The sequence below is a fragment of the Aulonocara stuartgranti genome, assembly GCF_965226115.1.
Source record: "Aulonocara stuartgranti genome assembly, chromosome: 4".
Classification (NCBI taxonomy): Eukaryota; Metazoa; Chordata; class Actinopteri; order Cichliformes; family Cichlidae; genus Aulonocara; species Aulonocara stuartgranti.
Window position 1 is genome coordinate 3179361 of NC_138942.1, and position 12583 is coordinate 3191943.

At 42.7% G+C, this 12583-nt stretch overlaps 2 protein-coding genes across 9 annotated transcripts in view; one reads left to right on the top strand and one right to left on the bottom strand.

The window, feature by feature from the left end:
• Nucleotides 1-12583, top strand: part of LOC309704605 (uncharacterized protein) — a gene marked incomplete at its 3' end in the record, with an annotated part of 144331 nt that overhangs the window by 104185 nt on the left and 27563 nt on the right. The window lies entirely within an intron of this gene.
• The window catches only part of LOC309704600 (RNA binding protein fox-1 homolog 3-like), a 352816-nt gene continuing 347143 nt past the window's right edge, over nucleotides 6911-12583 (bottom strand). For 3 of the 4 annotated variants that reach the window (XM_082529847.1, XM_082529845.1, XM_082529846.1), the window contains 2 exons: nucleotides 12394-12472; nucleotides 6917-10265 (listed from right to left, as the gene is read on the bottom strand). In XM_082529847.1, coding sequence (XP_082385973.1) covers nucleotides 10221-10265; nucleotides 12394-12472 — 124 coding nt within the window. In that variant the 3' untranslated portion in view covers nucleotides 6917-10220. Of the gene's footprint in view, nucleotides 10266-12393; nucleotides 12473-12583 lie in introns of all 4 variants that reach the window. The other variant, XM_082529848.1, reaches the window with a different exon arrangement.

Genomic DNA, 12583 nt, shown 5'->3' on the forward strand with positions numbered 1-12583 from the left:
GCAGGAAGCCGCGAGCCGGGCTTCGTCAGCGAGGCTCGTTACGTTAGCGGGAGAGCGAGCTCTACCTCGGCGGCGATGAGCGAATGAAATCTGGGTCACGTCAATACACATCCGGGCTCCGCCGTCATCACCGAGTCCCGCTGTCTCCTGATCAAAGAGCACTGAGACTGTGTGTTCAAATCATGCTTTGGTTCAAGTAAGAAAAGAAAAATCAATATTCATAAACTTTTTATCCCACTAAACTTTGCGCTAATTAGCAAGTGCTGGAGCTCCGGCGCGGGGCCGGAGTTAGCGCGCAGATGTGGTTCTTTTTGTGAAGTGTCTGAAAGTGGGATGTGGTGTTTTTGCTCAGAGTGGGGCACAAAAAAAGAGGGGAAAAAAGCAGTTTGGGGATTGTGTGTGTGATCCTGCCTGTGTTGTTAACCTGTGTGTGGTAAACGTGGGATTCGGGGGGCGATGTCGGGGGAGATCAGTTCACACTATCACCGTCACACTTTCAATCATATAACACATGATCACATGTTACAGTAAATATCAGGGACATATTTAGTGGGAGGGGTCTGATATCTATGTTGGGGGCCAGAGGCTTTCCTGCCCACCCCCTCTATTCCCTGACATCACCACAGCCCATATAATAGATATGTATATATATTTATATACAGAAAAAGAATACATACTTATTGGACACCCTAGACATTAAAGTACATTCAAAAACTGAACCAACATTCTTGATTTAACACGTTTACAGTGATTTTTCCTGATATAAAGAATTAAGGTTTCGCTTCCACCAAATTAAAACTTTTTTTTTCCTGTTTAAAACTTTCAGTGCTGCAAAAAAATACAAAAAACACACAAATAAATATTCTCAGAATACACGGACAAAGAAAAGTTGACATATTTCAGCCCTAGTTCCTCGATTACCGTTGGATGGGCACTACTGTATTTCTATATGTTTTATCTAGCGACATAAGTCTATATGCCTCAGGCTTGTGTTTTGGTTATGCACCTGCTGATGTAGTACGATGGGATTATTCGATTATAATTCAATTTGTTACATGGACGTCGATGAGTTATTCTCGTCAGGTGGAAACGTGCATCCTTGGTAGTCGTACGCACCTTATCGTCGCGTTGGTCTGACAGTTTGTCCGTCGGTGCGGAGTGACGCAAAGGCTTGGGCTCGGAGTCTGGCAGGTGAGTAAAGTCGGCGACTTCTGCGCCGTGTTCTCTAACTAGTCCTCAGTCAGTGACCTCTGCTGGGGCGTGGAGAGGGGCAGACGGGGAGGCTCGGCTTTACACCGTCTCACCGTCCCGCCGTGGCTCACCCCCCCCACTCCCCAACGCTGTAAACCAGTGATGCTGCCCATTGGGGAGGGCGGGGATGCCCAATGGTGCTGCCGGGAGGAAGTGACATCACAACAGTATCCACGGGGGACGCTGCTAACGCTAGGCGCTGCAGGCCAGTGACACCGCAACAAGGAGGAAAGAGCGTCATCACCGGCCCGAGAAGGAAGGAAGGAAGGAAGGAGTTTTGGGGAGGTTGGAAGGAAGAAGGCGGAGCAGTGAGACCAGGAGGGTTGACCTTTGACTCCACCCACAGGAAGTACAGCATAGAAAGTGCTTCTGCCTGGATGCCGAGCTCTCCCTGCCACCTTTTCTGTTTTGTAACTTTTTTTTTTTCAAACACGACCTCGGCGACAGAGCAGTGTGCCACAGAGAGAGGAGGGGGGGCGGGGCTCCTCCCTCCTCCTTCCTGCATACCACAGAATCAGCATCAAGGGCCAACTGTTCATCTCCCTTACCAAAAAACATAAAAACAGATTTGTACATATATACTGCTTTATACACACTTTTTTTTTTACCATTGTAAATCACAAAAGTATAGAAAAATAAAATGTTTTATAATAACGGGACACTTTTCATTCTCTCTCTGTCTTTTTCTACCCGGCAAAAAGGTGGTCCCTGGTGGAAACTGGCTCACTCCGTCTGTCAAGTTTGTGGCTGGTTTGACACCACTGCCGCGGCGCCACTTTGTACGCCTCCCGTCTTTCCTCGCCAGCCTCAGTAGAGGGACTCCTCCTTGTCTTCTTCTTCTTTTGTTATTTTCTTAAAGCTAGTTCTCCTCTCTTCGTTGTTTTCATCTGTGATGTCCATCAATACTGAGTACAGCTCTTCATTTTGTATTTACTAGAAACAGGGGAGAGAAGCGGGAAGACTGGTGAATATGCAGAAAGTTATGTTTCTGATAGACATGCATAATGAGAGGTGCTGTGAAGAGTCAGTGTGCAGCAGCTCGGTGCAACTTTGTGCCTCTCTGAGTAAGTTTTTTGGGGGCGAGGATCGTGTCGCCGACAGCATAGTTCTCTGAGAGAAACCAACACTGGTAAACATATGGAACAACGTATGGAGTAAACAACCCGCGCTCGCTTTAAAGCCCCCTCCGCCCCATCTGTGCAATGTACACTAAAAAAGTTCAGAAGTTGAGGTTAAGACACGGCGTGGAAACCGGCAACAGGAGCCACAGCGTCTACAACTCAACTGCGAAAAAGTTTGGGAGCTCGGCGTCATTCGCGTTTCATCGCGCTCTTGTAATGCGGCATAAAAGAAGCGGGAGTAGAGGTCTCACGCATGCCAAAACCAAAGCTACTGCTCTCCCCAGGATACAGATCAGAGCGAGCTGTAATCGTGCGAGTGGAGATCGGCAGTTTGGCAGCACAAAGTGAAAAGTCTCAGCGTATAATGGGGCCGGATGGCAGCTGGGGAGAGAGGGGTGGAGGGGTGTGGGCGAGGCGAGTGTCCCGGGACCCTCGTCGTGACAGACGCTTCCTAATTCACAGTGATCTTCGGCAGCTCTGTTGAGCTTCTGATGAAAAAATAAATAAATGAAAGAAGATGAGGCTTTAATTTCAGAATGGCTTTGTAGTGCATCACCCCGCCCAGTCCCCCCACCACCTCCTAACCAGCAGAGACAAACAGTCAAACAAGTGGCGTGCTCAATCAGCCTCCACCCTGCACCCCCGCCCCAATCTGGCTCTTCCCAGAGAGGAACTGGCCCAAGCTTTTCCTCTCCTCTATCTATTCTATACCTCGGATTTACTGAGCGCTCGCTGGGGACCCACCATACAAAAATATCCACATGCGGTCTTACGGCTCAGCAGGGAGGGAGCACAATAGCGCTGCAGCTACATATAGGCCTCGCTGTCAGGCAGCCTGGAACTGGAAGGACTGCAGACACAAATATATTAATCACCCACGGATGTGAAGGATTCAGGGGAGGGGATGGTTCAGGCGTGAGAGCCTGTGCTGCTCTCACTCATAGTTTGTGAAGTCTGCTTAACAGTGTGCATGTTAGCTTTGAGCCCTGCGGACAGTTTGGGGTTTATTTCCTCAAGTTTTAATCTGTTTGTGCTGCCACCGTGCAGTGAAGGAGAGCGGACGCTAGTTTGGATGTTGCTGGAACGTTACACGGGCTAAACAGTCGCTGGATCGTCATTAAGACAAAGGCAGAGTAGGTGAAGATCCTTAAACACTGTCACCACTACAGAAAATAATCTTTGAGCTCTGAAACCCGCCCTTCCAAATCCGAGGTGTGTAATCACAGCTCAGAGGGGTTTGAAGCTTATTTGTGCTGCTCATCTCTAACAGAAGTGAGGCTCTTATCCAAGTCCTCAACACCTTCAGCTGCACGCAACCGCCTCCACAGCGTCATCAGGTAGCTAACCGACAGCGTCCATCCGTCGCGTTTTCCCCTCACAGTTTCTCCCTAACAGCATTTATGGTAGTGAAGGTCCTCAAAAACACCAAAGACTCCTGAAAATAATCTTTCGTCTGAGGTTAGAGGAGACCTGCTGAAACCAGCTGTGTGGTGTAGCTTCTGAAGCTAATTTTGGCTGCCCGTCATAGGCAAACAAGTTGATGCAACAAGTCCGCAACCGACCTGATTGGCTCCCACGCAACCTTTTTCATCAGTTACCTCAGCGGTCCCCATCCTTTAAGGTGTGGCGGATAAATACAACAATATAATAATAAACGTGACTTCACTGTGTAATTATGTAACTTTATTAGCAGCGTCCTCCTAAAATGCACCAACAACATTGAGCGTAGCATCCTCCTGTCTGCCCCTTAATGATCTGATCGTTATGGTAACGCCTAAATATTCCTTTCAAAATAAGACGCACAACTACAACACGGGAAACGACGAGTTGACTCTAAAAACCATAAACTTCACACCCCGGTACCAAACGACTCACGGATCGTTACTGGTCCATGCCCCAGGGATTGGGGACCGCTGAGTCACCTGACCAAAACAACCAATCACAACAGCTGATTCAGTCTAGCGCCAACCTTTCAGTTTGTGGTGTTCATGGCCTTTAATTTTTGAGTTTATTAGTTATTATAGTTCCAGTGTGACACTACAGCTTCAATGTATTCATTTATTTTCCACAATTTATTATTAACCTTGTGCTCTAAGTTACCCATTTCCTGTTTGGATCATTTAAGCGTGATCAGATCAGTCTGTCAACCAACACAACTTACGACAGTGGACGAGCAGTTACCTCAACTTAAATTATTAATAGTCTCCCCGCTGTTTGATTTCGTGCCACAAAGGAGCAACTTAAAAAAAAACTGAAAGAGCTACACGTAGCAATAAGTTGGGCTTATTCGACGCTTAAATCTCAATGAAGCGAAGAAGAAGAAAAGATCTGTACTGACTATTTTTGTTAACTGACTTTGGTTGGTAGGAAATTTAGACTGTGGTGAGAAAGTCTTAGATTGACAACAGCAACAACAACATCCATGTGTGAAGGCAGACATGATGATCATATAACTGCTTTATTCTGACACTCAGAAAACAATCAGAGGTTACTTATATATATGTCACATATTGACAACAAAAGAATTCATGAATAAAGAAAAGGCTCATAATAGCATACTTTTAGCTATGAAATTAACCCAAAAGAATTACTTTACACCTTTCAGACAATATATTTTCATTATAAAGAGAACATAGAATTCAAGAACAAGTTCAGCTGAATTGAAAATACACAGATGACCCCACTTCATATAGGAATACATATAAAACAGTTACTCAGAGAATTGTGATATAGTGTATGGGTGTGTGTGTATGTATATACAAGTACAGTAACTTTTTTGCTTGGTTTTCTTTTGTACAAATATTTTAGGTGGATTAATAAATTCACCTGCCAGCTTATCAGGGCTTAGTGAATACCTATAAATATAAACGATGGATGAAGAGTATTTTCAGCTGATATGTAAACATATATACTACTATTAATAAGTACCAACACATATTTGGATCAATTAGAGGTCTAGTTGCATATTAAGCTGGTTGTGGAATACAACTAAAGCAAACAAACCCAAAAATATTAAAGTGTTTGTATAATAAATTCACATTTAAGTTACCTTTGACTTACATAAGCATAATAAAAACGGCTCAGACCTCTACAATACTGACTGCCAGTTATTAATGTTATATCTTAACATTTAAGCCTTGATAAGCTGACACTGAAACGGTTAAACAATGTTTATTTTAACTTTTTCTGTAAACTGTTGACAAACCCGTGCAGACTGATAGGAGCAATTCCAGATGACAGTACTCAAAGTTGTCCCCGGAATAACATGACGGAGGGGAAAAGTGGATGTGCATCCCCAAATAAATCTCCATGTTCCCTTATTTGGACTGCACGTGCTCATGCTAATGCTTTGGCAAACCCTACATGTATTAAATTTTTACAAATCATCAAATGTGTACGTGACGAAAATCACTGAAACAAAGTTCAACTTACAGCGTAAATCTTGATTTTAGATGAATCCGTATCCAGTTTTATATAGAATGTGATCATTAATTCGTTTTAATTTAAATCACGGGTCTCAAACTCGTGGCCCGAGGGCCACTTGGAGCCCACGATACTTATCAAGGCCGTATGTTAACATGAAGAAATATAATGTAATTTGATCCTTGAAGTTACTTTTTTGTTTGTTGTTGAGTGCAATGTTAAAAAAAGATTTAATATGAAGGCAACATTGGCAGAGAGTCACAAACTAATGTGGACACTTATATCTGAATTTTTATTTTATTTTTAAAAATGAAGTGATAGCAGAAGTGCTGCCACGTGTGTGGCCAGAGAGGACCAAGGTGTCTATTTGGTAGTTCAACGAACGGCTTCAGTTATTTAGGAATGAGGGAAAACTGTGTTCATGTTTGCAGTTTTGTCTTGTTATAAAGTATCTGAAATTAAAAGCAAACAAACAAAACGCTGCATTATTGTAAATAGTTTTGGGTGTGTTCTTGTTTCTTTTTGTACTACTTGGTCCTCCAATGAGATCCAGTATCAGCAGTGGCCCACAGCTCATTCCAGGTTGAGACCCCTGCATTAAAACAACAGAATCTGTCGTTTGTTTGTAAACTCTGATCATTTATAGTAGTTTTGTAGCATAAAAGTAGTTCTTCCTCCCCACAGTTGATAAATTCTTCTGTTGTTTATGACAGCGTAGTTTGTGGTAGAGCTGTGATTGGCTAATAATCTATGGTTTGGACAAATTTGAGGTAATTTCTACCTTTTGACATTGATAACAGTGATCAAGCTTCACTTTCAACCAGTTTTCATGTACGATCACTGTCTGTCAAAGCATTAGCACGTGCACCCGCTCCGCTCAGGAAACTGGACGTCCAAACATCCTTCATGAGGTAAAATAAATGCTGGAGCGTGATCAGATCGTCATTTTTTCATTGCCACTGAATCTTTTATGAGGTCAGAGCGTCTGTGTCGTCATGTTATTACAGGGACCGTAAGAGTGAAGTCATGCAAAGCTGTTAGCTTACTGCAAACTACAGTGTTTTAGCGAACTGCCTTCACTCCCCCATCTCTCTCCTCCCTCACACTCTCAAACATTCTAATGCATATGTATGTATATATATATATATATATATATATATATATATATATATATATATCTCACATAGGCACACACATTCAGCTCTAAAAAAGAAACAAATCGATTTCATTCCAGTCTAATAGTGGTCACTAACTGAACGCCCACACGTGTACTCTGCTGCAGAGTTTATGTGAGAAACTCCTACAAATGTACAATCAGTTCTCCCGTTTTTTAAAATGGTAAAAATAATATTCAAAGTTTGTTCTATAAAAAACCCCAAACGGTGCGGAGCGTACGTACTAGCATACAAAAGGAAGAATAATGTTTGTTTACCTACGTAAAGACTTTTCTTTTACTTATGAGATAATGGGTGTTTTTTTCTTTTTTGATATACAACATTACTCTATATCATTTTAACATCTCGACTAAACATAACTAGCTGTATATGATACTTTTTTTATAAATATATTACATCTCAGAAAGAAAAAAAGGAAAACAAATAAAGTGCAACAAACAGATTTTTTTTTAAGACCACAACACTTTGAGTGTGAGTACATAGAAATTAAATATTATTGGCAAAAGCTTTCAGTTGCATTTCCGTAGCTGCGCTTAAATCTCGACAGCTAACAGCGGCTACACAGAGTTTCTTTTAAATCCACCTCACGCAGCACAAAGTTGTAATAGAAGCCAATGCAATGACCGCATGTCGACGAAGAGGCGAGTAAGTCTGCACTCTACACACATTTACATTGTGTCTTCTAACTCCTGGGTGCTTTCATATATAATATCTTCCTGGACTTGTGTGTGTATACAGTATATGTCTTAATATATATATAATACAGTAGTTTTAGTAAAGAACAACAGTACAGTCTTTATTTTATCATCATGGGGTCTCTGCTTAAAGAAAAAACTGAAAAATTAGCTCTTCCGAAACCTGCTGGTTGTGTTAGAAAGGAAACTGTCCTGCCGGCTGAGAAGTGAGTAGCACTGTATCCTAGTTTGTGAGTTTCAGTTAGCTCATCCTGAGGTAAAACATTTTGTGCAATGCTTAAAAAAGAGAGCGGTGACTTGTAGAAGAACAGCCCTCTGCCAGGGTTAACCCACCTCAGTGCTGTGTCATTCCCGTGTGACGGATGTGTGGGGTTAGCGTAAACCTTGTGTACAGATCACCCCCCGTGTTGTATTAGTGAGAATATGCAACCGTGTCTTCTGCAAACTCACTTCACATGCGACTATTCTGCGTTTAACAATGGCGTTTTGGGGAAACGTACACTGCAGACACACAGGAACCGCTGCACAATGTTATGCAAATTTTTGATTAACCGATTTACCCATTTAGTCAGTGAAGTGTGAAGAAGAAATTGTTCGCGGGGCTTATCGTGACTTCCCAGAGCCGAAAGCGATGGCTTCAAATTGTCTAGTTTGCTCAACCAAAAAAGCCAAAACAAAAGATGCTCAGTTTACAATAAGACGCAGCAGCTGGGAGCATTACTTTGTCTGTCAGTAGACTAATCAATTATTTGACTAATCCTGCACATCAGACATGTAAGAAATTCCACTGCAGGTTTTTGGTTCATATTTAAAAATGAATCTCTACATCGTGTTTCCAGCGCACGTACGATATCGTTATGGATTCCCTGCACTCATGTTTCAAGTGTAATTAATTTACCCAAGATGAGCTTTACTGACACTATAATTTTTTCTTTAAGACTGAGGACAAATATTTCAATTCATTTTCTTTCCGTGAAGCATGAACATTTATTCGTTTAACTTTCTGTGCGGCTCGCACAAACGTGTTGCAGAGTGCCCTCTGGTGGACAAACCTGGTCACAGCGTGTTGCTTTTCAGCTTTTAAATGTTTTGTTTTTTATAAATCGGATGGATTTTAATGCAAATTCTAGATTCCCATATTCCAGTGCCTGGTCCCTTTATCCTTTCGAGCAGGTGTTCCCAAACTTTGGAATTCTGAGGATCGCACAGTTTCACTTCTTTTTAATGACTTGTGTTAAAACCAGTGCAGGGTAGGGTTTGGTCTGCTTCGATGGCTACAGCGACACAAACTGTGCGCCTCAGAAATGTGTTGATGCGACGCTACAAAGACGAAAACTAAGTACATTCATGAGCTGAGCTCCAACAACTTTGCAGATAAAGTTCTGTTTACGTGTCGTCAGAAGAACTTTTCAGCCAATTCAGAACTTTTGTATAATGTCTCCTGGAGAGGCGGTGTAAAGCAGAAGAACTAATTTTAAATCGCCTGGGAGAAAAAAAATCACTGGAACAGGATCTAATAAAAGACAACTATCCCTTAAAGTAATTTAAGGCGGCTTAAAGCACATGTTTCATGGTCCTATCAAATTTCTAAAAATACCAGTGAGCATGAGATAAGATGCGAACACAGGCCGCCGGTGGGAAATGCAAATGCTCATCCCCCATATTTACATTCAGCTGTACTTATATGAATCGCTGCACATCAACACAGCCGGTGTCACATTTCCCCCAAAACACAGCAGCTAATGCAGAACAGTTGCATATAAATGCACGGTGCTTTGCAAGAGACCGGGCTGGCATATGAGCATTGTGAGTTCAAGACAGAAATCTGACCTTCATGACCCTTTACTCTGCATGCTGTCATACCACATAATACAGCTTGTAAGGCTCCACTGCAAGTGCACAACAGTAGGACACTCCAATGTTTGAGGAAAAAAAAAGAAAGCAATCAGAGCAGTGCTGTCTTTGAACTAAGAATTACCAAGGCATGCTCGTCAGCATTAAGCGTTCTGCACTTCTGCGTGCTGGATGAGTCAAAGATTCGATGATAAAAGCTGGGAAAGGAATTAAATGGGATGGATCAGTGTTCACCATCAACCTGATTTCTCTTTGTTGTGTGCACACACACAGGATAGAAATGCCCCAGTATATTCTTAGTCAGATGACAGCAGCTGCATATACACACCTCTGAGCATGCACCATGCGTGCTGCAGTAGGCTCACATTGGTTATGGTGACACAGCACCCATATACAGCAGTCAAGATAATGCACATGTGCATAAAACTTTCCAAAAGAAAACCAAAAGCACAAAATGAATACGAAACAAGAGCAGACCAATGATGACATCAAAAAGGTTGTTGTAGAAATATCTGCTTGCGAGTGTCAGGGGAGGGGCTCAGCATGTGGACCTGGAAGCTTTTAGTTAGATTTAACTCTCCGCCAAGGACTGGGTGTTCGCTCGTTTTGTGTTTGTATTTTATTTTTTTAAAGAGAGGATTGTTTTTTCGTTTGTTTGTTGTGGGTAATGTCTCTGTCTTTTCTCGCTTTTTTTCTTTCTTTTAGTAGGGAGTGAAGCGACTGTACCCTCCTCTGTATAGGCTAGCCTGCAACATCAAAGATGAAAAAGTACCAATCAGTATTCAGGTGACAGCTAGAGTCGGTTTCTCTTTCTCCACAAATTTCCTTCCTTTTAACTTATTGAGTTTTCATATACGTATAATCTCGACACAGATTGAGAGTTTGAGACACTGAAGCCAATAACGGGTTTTGTTGAATAAATTCCCCGATTGCATACAATCCGAGTGTGTGTTAGGAACGGGAGGTAAAGTGGATTGTTGGATTCGGAGCTTAACTGGTGCAATTCATACGGAGGAAATTGTTTATATGCATGTAGATAGAGCACTTTCTTGAACGGCGAATACATTTTGATTTCATTACGCTTAGAAATAAATTGAAAAACAGAGATTTGTCCTTTTACGGCCGTAACAATATCAGAGATTGGACTAAAGCAGAATAAGTTCTGAGAGGTTTAATCACGGCTCCTTTTCAAGTCTGGCAGAGGTGCCTGCACCTTTCTGGAGGGCCAAACCACCACAGGATATTAGCCCTTAGATTTAGCACCATGCTCAAGATATCTAGGGCAGACACACATAGAGCATGCAAGTGGGCCTATGCATGCACACCTGCACATGCACGCACACACACGCAGTCCTTCTCATCTTTCGGTGGCTCTGCTGCAATTAGGAATTCAGGCAAACTCCAAAGGCTACCGAATGTCTTCAAAGGCTAATTTTGCCTAATTTCGCGGAGCCCTCTTGCTTGTACAAAACTTTCATCCGTACGAGATGCTTCTGTAAACTGGAAACGAGTAAAGAGAATTTCCAACCTCAACCTCAGAGGAACTAATTATTGTATAGCTTTTAAATGCAAAAATGACTCCTCGCTGCTGGAGAATCATTAATCAAATATGATTAAAGAATTAGGAACCAAACTGGTCTTTTCTCTTTAGCTTAGGAGTTTATTAGATGTTGGCCTCAGCACAGCCTGCATCCCAGTAGCCTCGCCATTTGTTCAGCGCCCCGTGAACCCACGAGCACACACACACACACAAACAAGCCTGCGTTAGCTCCCTGAGCTCCCAACACACACCACATTAGATATTTTTTAGGGTCCAGATCCTGACTTCTACATTCGCTGAGAGGACGATTAAAGTGTCAGAGGAAAGGAAGGAAATTTGGAGGGAAGAGAAGAAAGAATAAAAAACATTCAAGCACATTTTTTTAATTAAGTAAATGAAGAGGAAAAAGAAATGTCTTAATTAATGAAAGCTTTTAGCTAGCAGCTGCACCGGGGAACTGTACGCTTCTTTTTTAAAGTTGTTGAAAAATCGCATGCATGCTGTAATGATGAATTTGAGTCATTTCTCAAGCTGAGAACACGCCACCGATCAAGCTTGTGGGCAGGAGAGGAGGGTGAGACAACTCCCTCCCTCAGTCTCGCTCTCTCTTTTATGTCCCACGGCACACTGCTGCATGCGTTTGATGGGCCTTAATCTCTAGGTTTGGTCTGCGAGCCCGGCCCAACTCCCTCCTCCTCATCATCCTCCTCGCCGTCGTAAAACAAAACCAAAGAGGAACTCTCAGTTTCGGAAAAAATCCTCGTTTGTTTATCGTCACTTTTCATCTTTGATGTTACAGTAGCTGCAAAAGCTAGCTAAAAACAGACATTAACAGTTCGACCTCATCTTTTCGGGTTCGGTTTGACTGAATGGGGGGGGGGGGGGGGGAACAAAAAGAAGATGATCTGTCGCACTCGGGAGCAAGTTGAGCGATGTAGGATGAAAACAAAGCTTGGAAATGTATCTGTTATGTAACATGTAAAGCTCGTGTTGGGAGAGGGAGAAAAGACTGCAGTGATCACTCATTCTCACTTCAGGAGGAACTTGTGTCAGATCAATAGTGCAGGAGGTGAGCTTGCATGGCATTGCAGAAGTTTATTGCACTTAATATCTGAGCCAATTTCCACATGCCAGGGCTTCACAGTACTACTCAGTACTGCCCACTAGGGTGTGCCAGATAGCATGACAAAAACCCGAATCGATTAATGAACAACCCGTAAATAAAAACCAGTGACGAGTGAAGTCTCTGGTCTTTATTTTGGAGTGTGTGTGTGTGCTGTAGCCTGTGTCATGGAGGGTGCAGACAGGAACAGGCGGTGCTCTCATAGACTTACCATGGTCCCCACACTGTATGTGGCTGCAGGGCCAATCGTGTGGTGATAAGGGTCTGCTGTTGCATAGACTCTGCCATAGCTGCACAACAGGGGACAGAGAACGCGGTCATTGATCTATCATTGACGAGGAGAGAAGAACATTTATGCATGCTTGTTTAATGCTCAACCCCTCAAGTAAACCCTTTCAAGT